Raw genomic sequence first — 14456 nt, forward strand, 5'->3', positions numbered from 1 at the left:
CCTAATCAGTGCCCATCAGTGCAGCCTATCAGTGCCCATCAGTGTCCCCTGTCAGTGCAGCCTCATCAGTGCCTCTTCTTTAGTACCCATCAATGCAGCCTATCAATGTCCATCAGTGCAGCCTATCAGTGTCCATCAGTGAAGCCTCATCAGTGCTCTTCAATGGCCATCAGTGCAGCCTCATCAGCGCACATACGTGAAGCAGAAAAATCACTTATTAACAAAATTTGATGACAGAAACTAAGAAAAACTTTCCAGACTTTTTCTTGACTATCAAAAGCTAGGGGCTGTTTGCAGGTATTATATATGCATCAACACACATATGCCGAGATATTTCTACTCATCTGATTATTGAAAAGTGAAGTAACCTTTGAGGACTATTTTTTAAAAGTTGGGAACTGAAAGAAAAACCCCATTCCCTTGTGCCCTACTTGTGTGTGCAAATACTACACTTCCATTGTTGCTACACATTTAAAGTAAACAGATAACTGGAAATCTGGAAAAATAGCCAAGATTTTGTGTGTTTTTTGGACAAGAATGGTGAACACAGAAGCCAAACTGGAAAAAATAGACCGAAGCTGGAATATGGTGGTATCTATCTATAAACAAAATGATTCTAACCATAGTATTTTTTTTTTTATTCTATATAAACTTTTTTATAGATACAATTTGAATAAACCATACCAAAATACAGGTAGAACTTGAAATTTGCTGAGAAATGGCTAAATGGAGATCTGTGAACTGACAAATTCTCGGATGAAAAGAAGATTCCTTTATAAATAGGGTGAAGAAAATCTGAACAAAAGTTCATGAAAAAATGTCCTACACAGTTATATGACCCCAGAAGAAATACCCCCCAAACCATTCCATGCGGGTGCTCTGGTTCTGGTCAACATAACATAGATAAAGGAATTCTACATGTTTTTGTGGTCTGTCTTAACATCTGTAGAATTCTAATGTGAATTGTTGGCCGTTTCCAAAGGCGTTCCACAAGTACCACCAAGATCTTGCTGGGATGAGCAATGAGCTATGTCCGGGAGATGCAGCTCATCATCCCACATTTTCACACTTTAGCACACATTTGACAAGCTCCATTCATTTTTATGATAAATGCCACTGTTATCCACACTCAGCATGGGTAAGCACTCTCAAAGTCAGCAGTCCAAAAACGTGTAGTAATGTATATTCTTCCTTGTCTTCTGTCCTCGGCAGCACATTGAAGGCGGTCGCCCCCTCTCCTCTTACCATTAGCTTTTTACGGCTAAGTATTTATAGTGCTGTCTTGCCCAACCTTGAGGGCTGTACTGTGCTCATCAGTTGTGCTGGAACATTCTCACCATTTGTTTTGCAACTATATTGCAAACCGTCCCTTAACATACCTGCAAAGCTTTTACAATTGGACTATTTCCTAATCTACAAGCTTTAGTAAACATCACTCCATATAGCCGCGGATGGTCTCCAGTTCCTCATTACAATAATGAACCCCCTATTACAATTACATAGAAATGTACCCCTGTATGTTCTGTTATCTGCTAGAGCACTTACCTATGCCAAGGTGAATCTCTCCAGCAGGGACACAGCCAAAAAAATAAAAAAATGACAGGGGTTCTAACCTCTTACTGCCCTCTCTTTACCTTTGTGCACTCTTTAAAATTGTACTGTACAGAAAATGTTGAGCAGATTTAAAGCGGTATTAAAGAATATGTTACCCCCGGGGGCATTGCTAGGTGGCAAAAAAAACCAGGGGCTTCAGCCCAAAGTCTGAGCCCAGCACCGGGGGGGGGGGGGGGGGGTTAGTACCTACCTGACACTGACCTACCTGACATGCACTAACCTACACTGCTACACTGACCTACCTGGCACACACTGACCTGCCTGACATACACTGACCTACACTGACCTACCTGACATAAACTGATCTACAATGACCTGCCTGACACACACTGTCCTACCTGACATACACTGACCTACAATGACCTGCCTGACACACACTGTCCTACCTGACATACACTGATCTACAATGACCTGCCTGACACACACTGATCTACCTGACACACATTGACCTACCTGACATACACTGACCTACCTGACACACACTGACCTAGCTTACATACACTGATCTACCTGACACACACTTACCTACACTAACCTACCTGACACTCACTGACCTACCTGACATACACTGCTCTACCTGACACACACTGACCTACCTGACCTACACTGACCTACCTGACACACACTGACCTACCTGACCTACACGACAAAAACTGTGTCCTTCTGCAGCTCAGTGGCATGCCCAACACACAGTAGAGTAGACTGCGCCATGATGAGGAGAGGAGAGCCGCACGCCCGAGCACCGTGTGGGGTCAGGATCTTCTGACAGAGACGCGGCGGCCGCATTGTAATTCCGACGCTCTGGAGTCTGTAGCGCCTATGATGGACATCACACATCCCGGTATTGGACCAGTGGGACGTCCATTAGCACTGCAGGCTCCAGAAGGCGGGATCTGCTATTACGCTCGGCCTCACTCGGCATCTGATTGGTCCCCGCTTGGTGGCAGCGCTCAGGGATAATAATAGAACCGCGCCCACCCGATACCCAGGGCTTTTTGGGGACCCACTCGGGGCTTCAGCCACTGTCAGCCCCCCCACCGATGTCACTGGTTACCCCAATACTTCATATTCCTGATATGTGCCTGCTGCACCATGTTGAGAAAGTCTCCTGTTTTCTTTGTATTGCTTCATTTATGTGAAATCCCTGGTGATCTTGGCAACCCTTCTGCTTTCCTATATTGAATTGTCCACACTAGGCATGAGAGCACAGCGTGGCAAGTTTTCTGGTTATGCTGGGAACTCAGCCTGCTCTCCTCCAATGATGATCATGCCCCTCCCCTCCTGCTTTGGCACAGCCATTCACTGGGAGGATGATTGTGCTGCTTTCTCTCCACCCCCAGCTCCCTGAGCTCTGTATGCAGCCGAGAATAGAGATTATGTGCTTATAAAAAGACTTGTGAAATTCGTTCCATTCCAAATCAGTTTAACAAATTTCCACAAATTCATTAATTCAGAAATATCCGAATTAACAAGAAACAGTTTAACAATTTTTTCCCGAATTTTTGTAAATTCTAATATCCAAAAATTTGTAAATTTGAAAATTCATAAATTCTAAATTTGAAAATCCGAATACCCGTAAATTCGAAAATCTGAAATAATAACTAACAATAACTTAGCTATTACTAACTATTAAATTCTAGGTATTGGAATTTCCTTTCAAATTAGGCTTTTAGTGATCGCAACAAATACAAATTTATCCGAAGTTACGAATTATCTAAACTAACGAATACCGCATTTAAATGAATGTAACATAACAAATTAATACTAATAACAATAATAATAAAAACATTTTATTATTATTATTTATTATTAATTCATTCCATTCTATTTATTTAGAATTTATTTCGGATAATTTGTAACTTTGGATAAATTCATATTCGTTATGTTCACTAACAGCCAAATTTGAAAGGAAATTCCAACACCTATAATTTAATGGTTAGGTATTATTAGTTATTATTTAGAATTTTCGGATTTCCGTACTTATTTGCAGATTATTCGATTTTCTAATTTACGAATTTTCTAATTTACGAATTGCAATCATAACAAATGACCTGAAAAACGAAAAAAAAAAGAAACAAACTAAACTAAAAACGCACAACTTTTTCGGCAGTGCACATGTCTATTTCACATATATTTTAACCACTTAAGCCCCGGACCATTTGGCTGGCCAAAGACCAGAGCTCTTTTTGCGATTCGGCACTGCGTAGTTTTAGCTGACAATTGCACGGTTGTGCGACGTGGCTCCCATACAAATTTGACATCCTTTTTTTCCCATAAATAGAGCTTTATTTTGATGGCATTTGATCACCTCTGCGGTTTTTATTTTGTGCGCTATAAACAAAAAAACAGGGACAATTTTGAAAAAAAAAGCATCATTTTTTACTTTTTTGCTGTAATAAATATCCCCAAAAAATGTATACATTTTTTTTCCCTCAGTTTAGGCCAATACGTATTCTTCTACATATTTTTGGTAAAAAAAAAAAAATCGCAATAAGCGTTTATTGATTGGTTTGCGCAAAAGTTATAGCGTCTACAAAATAGGGGATAGTTTTATGGCATTTTTATTATTAATTTTTTCTAGTAATGGCGGTGATCAGTGTTTTTCACCAGGACTGCGACATTATGGCGGACACATAGGACACTTTTGGTGCAATTTTGGGACCATTCACATTTACCGTATATACTCGAGTATAAGCCGAGATTTTCAGCCTCTTTTTTGAGGCTGAAAGTGCCCCCCTCGGCTTATACTCGAGTCATCGCCGTCTGTCTGCCCGAACAGCGTGTCGAGCAGACAGACAGCGGCCATTCTAACTTTCAAAAGCCGCGCCTCCCTGTCTGTGATAGGCGGAACACAATTTCCCAGCAGTCTGTGTTCCGCCTATCACGGACATCCGCTCATCCTCATACTACGGACGAGGATAAGAGGATGTCCGTGATAGGCGGAACACAGACTGCTGGGAAATTGTGTTCCGCCTATCACAGACAGGGAGGCGCGGCATTTGAACAGGGGAATGGGCGCCGACGAAGAGCGGTGATCCTGGGACGGGACCGGACGGAGGCTCGGCTCGGGACGGGACGGGACCGGACGGAGTCTCGGGACGGGACGGGACCGGACGGAGTCTCGGGACGGGATGGGACCGGACGGAGGCTCGGGACGGGACGGGACCGGACGGAGGCTCGGGACCGGACGGAGGCTCGGGACACAGGTAGGCTGGACACACAAGGCCACACACACACACACACACACACTCACACACACACACACACACACACACACACACACACACATGGATGGACACACACACACACACACACACACACACACACACATGGATGGACACACACACACACAGGGATGGATGGATGGACACACACACAGGGATGGATGGATGGATGGACACACACACACACAGGGATGGATGGATGGATGGACACACACACACACAGGGATGGATGGATGGATGGACACACACACACACACAGGGATGGATGGACACACACACACACAGGGATGGATGGATGGATGGACACACACACACAGGGATGGACAGGCATATCTCACCCTCGGCTTATACACGAGTCAATAGGTTTCCCAGTTTTTTGGGGGTAAATTGGGGGCCTCGGCTTATACTCGGGTCGGCCTATACTCGAGTATATACGGTATTCAGCGATCAGTGCAATTAAAAATGCATTGATTTACTGTGTAAATGTCACTGGCAGTGAAGGGGTTAACCACTAGGTGGCGCTGTAGGGGTTAAGTGTGTCCTAGGGAGTGATTCTAAGTGTGGGGGGATGGGCTGTGTGTGACACGACACCGATCGCCGCTCCTGATTACAGGGAGCAGAGATCAGTGTCAGTGTCATTAGGCAGAACGGGGAAATGCTTGTTTACATTAGCATTTCCCTGTTATTCCTCTCTATGAGATGATTGCGGGTATCCCTGCCGACATCGAGTCCACGGGACCCATGATCACGCTCATGGAGCTCCCGGCGGGCGTGCGTGCCCGCAAGCCGCCTCTTAAAGGGCAATGTACAGGTACGTTAATCTGCCTGTACGTGCCCTTCTGCCGCAGTATATTGGTTAATATCAAAACCAAATATATCATATATTGCAGTTTACTATTCCTTATACGTGGTAGTTGCATTTGTTTTCTTTTTACGTCTCTTTTCCTCTCTGTTTTCACCTGGTGATCTGGTCAGTAATACACTTCCTGTATTAGAGTGTCCGCACTTTGGATGAAGAAGCACAGGGGGCACAACAGACAGCAGCATTGTTATTCTGGAGGCAGGGTAGTGTTAGTGTACTGTCAGATTTAGATATGCTAACAAATTGCTCATACTGTAGTTAGTCAGTTACAACAACTGATTTTTTTATTTTGGGATAAAGCTTTTACACGAATAAAGAAAAGCTGACAACACATCCTTACCGCAATCCTACCTCCAGATGTGACACTTTAGTGGCTCCTTGAACTGCACAATCGTAATTACTCATCCCCTTACCCCATACGTACCCTGTGCTCCAAGAACACAACCCAATAACATTTCATTTCTTCTATCAATGCCCCCCTCTTTCTGAATAGACTCCACCGAGGGCAAGGTCTGCCCAGCCTGGGAAGGGGATATTGACGCCTCCCTCTCTCCTGAAAACTAGAGCCACATTTTCACACACATACACAAAGGTTCTGTTAACGTAACTACACAGGAGAACGGTTAGAAACTCATATCGAGATGGTACCGGACTCCTCTTCTACACAAAATGAATCCAGTCCTACCCAAACAATGCTGGAGATGCCATCAAGATGATGCCACGTTGTTGCATATCTGGTGGACATGTCCCCAAATTCAACTCTTCTGGACAGGAATACACAGTGTAATCTCACAAGTAACGACATACACCTTGGACTACTCACCGGCGCAGTTTCTCCTTGATCACAAATCGCTCGCCATGCACATGGTGAATGCAGCAAAAACCGATTCATTGGGACACGACTCGCACTCCATCACTTTCAGAATGGATCACACGTCTCCAAAAAAATTGCGGATATGGAAGAACTCATTAACTTGGCAAATGATTCCCCATCCAAATTCACAGCCACTTGGGCCAATTGGTTTCACTATCGCACCACTGATCAATACAAAAGCCTGGTCGAACCCCCAGGTTTAACCTGCAAGTGGGCGAGCGATATATTCACCCCATACGCAGCATTTATCTAAGGAGGAGGGAAGATCAGAACAGCCCCCCCCCCCTCCTTACCGGAGAGATCTCTCGACAAACTACCCATCTTCTCTCTTTTATTTTAACAAAACAGAATGCTCCTTTATTGAAACAAAAAGTCAAAGGCATGGTACAAATTTGTCTTTTGATTTAGTCCATTCTTTGTCAAAGTACAGGTAAGCATTTTGAGAAGGTAGCAGAGTACACATCAAATAAGCAACAACCCATAGTAACGTAGGTGAAAACCCCAAAGAAGACGCCACATCCAGCTTGAGCAAGGACAATAGCAAGGCATAGTAGCCCCACAGTGCTGAAGCCTGCCTACAGGAAAGAAGTCCTTCCTAAGCCGTCCATGGCTGCTATACCTTATTGAACTTCTTGGGGCAGTTCCTGTTGATGTAAGTCAGTTTATATAGTGGTAAAAATTGATTTTTCCCATGAACCCACAGAGGGAGGGGAACGGGCATTCCACCTTAAAACAATTTCTCTCTTGGCATAATAGAAAATATACGCTATTAACAGTTTAGTACAGCGAGGCCTCTGATCATCATCCTGTATACCCAGAAAAGCTAATTCAGGGGAAACAGGGAGAGTCAGCTGGAGGCGGCCATTAGCAAACTCCACTATCTCCTCCCTCTATCAGGCAATCATCGGGCCGCTCCAAAACATGTCAATATACATTCCCACACCATTTTGGCATCTAGGGCAGTTCTGCAATTTCTGGGGATACATCCTGCGCAGTCTCTGGGGGTTTAATAAACTCTGTGTAAGATGTTAACCTCTATTAACTTCTCTCTTGAGGAAATCAACAAGATAGTACTATCTTGTAAACACTCGTCCCAGTCCTCTCTGTCCAGGTCTGGAAGGTCAGGTTTCTTAAGAAGCTTAATACCCAGACAGTGGCAGGATCTCAGGATACCTGCCCTGAGGAGTTGGTTTTGTAAAATAAATAAAACATACAATTTGGAGTATTTAAGGTTTAGCAGGGAGGTAGGAGAAGAAGGGTTCGAAGTGAAATGGAGTGACTGGTTAAAATACAAACAACGAGTTTTGCCGAAAAGATAAGAGTATACTTAGATAGCAAGAATGGGGAATGTAACTGGTGGTAGGACAGAAGGGGAGTTGGAAAGGAGAGGGGGGCAGTTTGGGGGGGGGGGGTGTTAATAGGGGGGAAGGAAGGCTTAATTGAATTTTAAACATGTTGTAATATAGATAGTAGGGCCAAATGGGGGAAATAAGGCCTTTACTGAATTACTGAATTATTGAATTTTGTATGTATAATAAAACACAATAAAGAAATAAAAAAAAAAAAAAAAGATTTCCACTGATCCCAAAGCCTATCCATTTTGGGGGATTCAGCTCTCAGTAAATCCTAGTATAGGGCGGACGGTGGTTCTTGATCTAACATCTCCTCAATGGGATCCATGCCTAGCCTTGGTGGGGCCAAGAACTGGGCACGAGCTGCATGGTGTAGTTGTAGGTACCTAAAGTACATCCATCCAGGTAAATGATATTTGGCTTTGAGTATTGAAAACACCCACCGAGAAAATATATCCAAGTACTTTAACTTCATATTGGGGGCCCAAACCTGGGGATCGGGGAGAGATCGTAAATGTGGGAGGCTAGGATTTCCCCAAAGAGGGCAGAACAGGGACCATCTATTGGGACTCATAAACCTCAGTCTAACCAAAACCCAAACTTTGAGAGTCATTCTAGTAGGGTGCGGAAGATTACCATACGCTCGAAGACCTCTATAAACTCATCTTCCCTCTTTATCTTCAACATGTTGTCCATCACTCTTCTCCATCCTTTTACATTGATATCTAGTAACCTAAAGCATCACCATCCCCCTTCCTTCTTTACAGATTTAACCCTAGTTAGAGGGGTTTCATTGGCCATTTAAAACATTCTATTTGCATTTTTCCTCTCAAGCAACCCTCCTAACCCAGCCAAATACATGTTGTGCTTATTCCTGAATGCCCCCCCCCCCCCCATTTATTTATTTAAAAAAAAAACTTTTTCTCTTTCTTTACTGGTTTGGGTTTAACCCAGTTATTTGAAGTTCATTATCATTTGCTTAATACTTTTCAATACAGATTTTGGGCACTGATAGCCCCTAGGCAGGCTAACTGTTGTACATGTATCCAACTGTTTGTTGCAGCACTTTGATTATATAACAATATGTTTGACATATTTTTTTTATACTTTTTTGGAAAAAAATAAAATACAACAAGAAAAGAAAAGAAAAGCTGACAATTGTAAGCCCCCCCTCTCAGTGGTATTTGGTTTGTCTCAACACTCTGAACTGATACATTTGTGGGAGAGCTTGTACTGTTAAAAAGTAACAATCTTTCTGGCTGGAACACCAGGTAAAAATAAAGGGAAGAAAACCTAAAAAAGAAAACCAATGCAGCCACCAAATCCAAGAATTAATAAGCTGCAGTAAAATGTATGTTTTGGGGTTTATTAATGCTTTAATAGCTAACCACTAATATTGTTACAACCCCAGCACTGGTACTTACTGAAAACCTTTACCAAGAGAAGCATGTAGACTATCGTTGTAAGAAAATGCAAGTTTTCTGTTTGTTTTAGGCCCCTTTCACACATGCGGACCGTATGTCCGTATTTCATCCATCCGTTTGCGGATGAAATACGGACATACATGCATTCTTTTGGGATAGCGGGTGTCTCCGGCTGAACAGCAGCCCATACTTATTAAGCCATCTTCCCTTTCCTCTCCTTGTTGATGGGACCAACCTCCCGTGTACACCAGATTCCACAGAATTCTGCTTCTGTCAAACTGAAATTTACAATGTGCTTTTCAGTGGTATACGAACCAGAGTCTCTCTCTCTCTCTCTATGTCCCACTCCATAGCTCTGTCAAGCCAGGCATGCTCCCCAATGTTACTCTCTTATTCCCATGTGTATTAGTACTCACATCAGAAAAGAATAGCCTCTCCTAAAATACCCTTTGCATCCCGCTTGCAGTCCATATCAGACAATAATGAGAACCAGGGAGACTACAGCTGGTTCTTCTGGGTGTTAAACCACCTCACCTGGGTTTCAGCCCTGTTAAAGGCCCTTGACAGTAGCTGACTACATCTACATTGCTGTGGGGTGTTTGGCTTGCATACCTCATCTCACAGGGCTCCTCCCACCCTGACATTTATATGGGTGCTTACTCCACCTATTACATAACTACAGGAGGGTTTTTTTTCTAAAAGGAGACCTAACACCCACTTACATTTCCCTATTATCAAACGATATTGGTACAGAGCCACCTAGTGGCAGATTAGCTAACTGCACATGCTTACAATCATGAGGCCCTGACAATTAGTATTTGCAGAAGGAGAGGTAACCAATGTATGTCCCCCAGCACAGGTTCTTATGCGTGTAAAACAGAAGAATTGGGAATTACTTTTAACCACACACATATACTGAGGCAGGGAGGCTAATACGTGATCTGACACTGCCAGGGTCTGGGGCGCGCGTGCGCCAGTGACAATGTCCGCCAGAACCTGCCAATCGTTCGGGAGGCAAACAGAGCAGCGGTGTGCCAATGTAAACAAGGCGGACTACCGTTCTGTTAGAAGAAAATGTAGTGATCCTGTGCTTCTGCTAAGCAGGTACCGGAATCTTTACCTTGCCCAAGTAAAAGCACCTCCCACACAGTTAGTAAGCACTCCTTAGGAGCACTTTTAACTCCTTGATTGCCCCTGATTTGTACAGTGACAGTGTATATTTTTAAGCACTGATCACTGTATTATTGTCACTGGTCCCGAAAAAGTGTTAAAAGTGTCAATTAGGTCAATTTGTCCGCCACAATATCGCAGTCCCGCTAGTAAAAAAAATAAAAAATAAATAAAAATATATCATAGTATGTAGACGCTATCATTTCCTATTGGTATTTTTATTTATTTTTTACCAAAAATATGCAGTAGAATACATATTAGCCTAAATTGATGAAGATTGATTGTTTTGATTTATAAACATTTGATTGTTTACATTTTTTTATTGGATATTTAAGTAGAAAATATTGTTTTTTTTTTTTTTGTTTTTTTTTTCAAAATTGTCACTATTTTTTTGTTTATAGCGCAAAATTAAAAAACGGCAGAGGTGATCAAATACCACCAAAATAAAGCTCTATTTGTAGGAAAAAAAAGGACATACATTTTATTTGGGTGCAGCATCGCACGTCCATGCAATTATCAGTTAAAGTGACGCAGTACCGTATCACAAAAAATGGCCTGGTCAGGAAGGGGGTGGGGGGGTAAACCTTCTGGGGCAGAAGTGGTTAACATTTTCCTAATTTCTAAGAATACAATATACAGTATGTTTCAGTAAAATTTTCTCACATTTTGATTGCAAATTATATGATTTTTATACTGATTCTCCAAAATTCACCACTGTGGGTGATTGATAATCAGCCTAAACTTTGAGCACATCACTCATCACAGCAAAAAGTAAGGAGTATTCTAATATTCTCTAACCCAAATCATTTTTTATTCTATTCTGTTTCTAGAAATGTGTTTTGTTATCGGACATGTGAGGCTAAGAAAAGAACAAGATACTTTACATTAACATTCACAGTGAAGTTTCCCCACTATGATGATGTCTGCTACTTGGCTTATCATTACCCCTACACCTACTCAGCACTTATGGTAAGTTCAGGTGGCCATGGTGACATGAATGCATTGCAGAAGAAAGTCCTAATGTGACTGTCTATACATTTTATAATCTCTAACCTCGTTAGGGGATGTTAATGCGATTCAAAAATAACTCAAACACAAGCCAATGTCAACTGCCTGAAACAGCCTGAAAGTAGAAGACCAGGTAAAGGTAGATAAACGATCAGGACACCTTTCCTAAAACATGGAAACTGTCATTGATGACCTTCCTACATCTGGCTCAAATATTGTATTCTCATTCCCTTAAAGGATAAGTTCACTTTTTTAGAAAAAAAAAATTCGTAGGTAAAAAATTAGTAAAAATTGTGTAAAAAAAAAACAAAATTAGCATTTTTTTTTTTTTAGCCTATAAAGCATCAGTAGATCGGTAATGCCAGGTAATGCAGGTCTCCTGCAGATCTGTCAGCCCGTACGGGCAAGCAGATACAATATGACAGGAAGAATCAATTACAGTGCCTTGAAAAAGTATTTATTCCCCTTGAAATGTTCAACATTTTCTCATGTTACAACCAAAAACGTCGTATTTTATTGGGATTTTATGTGATAGACCAACACAAAGTGGACCATAATTGTGAAGCGGAAGGAAAATGATAAATAGTTTTCCAAATATTTTTGCAAATAAATATATGAAAAGTGTGGCGTGCATTTTTATTCAGCCCCTCAATACTTTGTCTCGACTTTGACTGGGTCTAACACATGAATATGCTTTGATCTAAATGATTCCATTGTAGCTCTGGCTGTATGTTTCGGGTCGTTGTCCTGCTGGAAGGTGAACCTCCACCCCAGTCTCAAGGCTTTTGCAGACTCTAACAGGTTTTCTTCTAAGATTGCCCTGTATTTGGCTCCATCCATCTTCCCATCAACTCTGACCAGCTTCCCTGTCCCTGCTGAACAAAAGCATCCCCACAACATGATTCTGACACCACCATGTTTCACAGTGGGGATGGCGTGTTCAGGGTGATGTGCAGTGTTAGTTTTCCACCACACATAGCATTTTGCTTTTAGGCCAAAAAGTTCAATTTTGGTCTCATCTGACCAGAGCACCTTCTTCCACACGTTTGCTGTGTCCCCCACATGGCTCCTCACAAACTGCAAACGGGACTTTTTATGGCTTTCTTTCAACAATGGCTTTGTTCTTGTCACTCTTCCATAAAGGCCAGATTTGTGCATGACTAATAGTTGTCCTATGGACCGATTCTCCCACCTGAGCTGTGGATCTCTTCAGCTTCTCCAGAGTTACCATGGGCCTCTGCTTCTCTGATAATGCTCTCCTTGCCCGGTTTGTCAGTTTAGGTGGACGGTCATGTCTTGGTAGGTTTTCAGTTGGGCCATACTCTTTCCATTTTTAGATGATGGATTGAACAGTGTTCCATGAGATGTTCAAATCTTGGGATATTTTTTTTTATAATCTAACCCTGTTTTAATCTTCTCCACAACTTTATCCCTGAGCTGTCTGGTGTTCCTTGGCCTTCATGATGCTGTTAGTTCACCAAACCTCTGAGGGCTTCACAGAACAGCTGTATTTACACTGAGATTAAATTTCACACAGGTTGACTTTATTTGCTAATTAGGTGACTTCTGAAGGCAATTGGTTTCACTCGATTTTAGTTAGGTGTATCAGAGTAAAGGGGGCTGAATACAAATGCACGCCACATTTTTCAGATATTTATTTGTAAAAAATGTTGAAATTCATTTATCATTTTCCTTTCACTTCAAAATTATGTGCCACTTTGTGTTGGTCTGTCACATACAGTATCTCACAAAAGTGAGATACACATTTTTATAAATATTTTATTCTATCTTTTCATGTGACAACACTGAAGAAATTACACTTTGCTACAATGTAAAGTAGTGAGTGTACAGCTTGTATAACAGTGTAAATTTGCTGTCCCTTCAAAATAACTCAACACACAGCCATTAATGTCTAAACCGTTGGCAACAAAAGTGAGTACACCCCTAAGTGAAAATGTCCAAATTGGGCCCAAATAGCCATTTTTCCTCCCTGGTGTCATGTGGCTTGTTAGTGTTACAAGGTCTCAGGTATGAATGGGGAGCAGGTGTGTTAAATTTGGTGTTATCGCTCTCACTCTCTCATACTGGTCACTGGAAGTTTAACATGGCACCTCATGGCAAAGAACTATCTGAGGATCTGAAAAAATGATTCAGAGAAGGATTGGGAGAAAGTACTGTAGTCAGATGAGACCAAAATTGAGCTCTTTGGTATTATCCTGACTCACTGTGTTTGGAGGAAGAAAAATGCTGCCTTTGACCCTAAGAACACCATCCCTACAGTCAAGCACAGAGGTGGAAACATGATGCTTTGAGGCTGTTTCTCTGCTAAAGCTACAGGCCGACTTTGCTGCAATGAGGGGCCAATGGATGGGGCAATGTGTTGTAAAATCTTGGATGATAACCTTTTTCCTTCAGCCAGAATACTGAAGATGGGTTGTGGATGGGTCTTCCAGCATGACAATGACTCAAAACACACCACCAAGGCAAAAAAAAGAACCGCTGCTCCAGGTGTATACAGATAAAGCTGATTGGAGTATCTTGCAGAGTGCTATCCCCAGGCCCGCCTCCGTGGTAAACTTGGAACGAAGAAAGAAATGGCTGCACATCCAGAACTTCCGACTGCCTTTTATTTTGTTTCACAAAGATAACACCAAAGACACCAAACTGTGGTCACTTGGACGCGTTTCACACATACATCTTGTGCTTAATCATTACTATTATGACGGTAATGATTAAGCACAAGATATATGTGTGAAACGCGTCTACGTGACCACAGTTTGGTGTCTTTGGTGCTATCTTTCTGAAATAAAATAAAAGGCAATAGGATGATAAGTTCTGGATGTGCAGCCATTTCTTTATTCTTTCCATACCACCAAGGCAACAAAGGCGTGGCTCAAGAAGAAGCACATAAAAGTCATGGAGTGGTGT

General features: G+C 42.1%; 1 protein-coding gene across 1 annotated transcript in view; it reads left to right on the plus strand.

Annotated features, from left to right (window-relative positions):
* Positions 1 to 14456, plus strand: part of AGBL1 (AGBL carboxypeptidase 1) — a 1055086-nt gene that overhangs the window by 395798 nt on the left and 644832 nt on the right. Inside the window, exon 16 of the mRNA XM_077473970.1 lies at positions 11351 to 11489. Within this exon, the coding sequence (XP_077330096.1) occupies positions 11351 to 11489 (139 nt within the window). The remainder of the gene's footprint in view (positions 1 to 11350; positions 11490 to 14456) is intronic.

This window comes from Lithobates pipiens, unplaced genomic scaffold (genome assembly GCF_037356315.1).
Source record: "Lithobates pipiens isolate NorthernLeopardFrog02 unplaced genomic scaffold, aLitPip1_a1.2 Scaffold_8, whole genome shotgun sequence".
Lineage (NCBI taxonomy): Eukaryota > Metazoa > Chordata > Amphibia > Anura > Ranidae > Lithobates > Lithobates pipiens.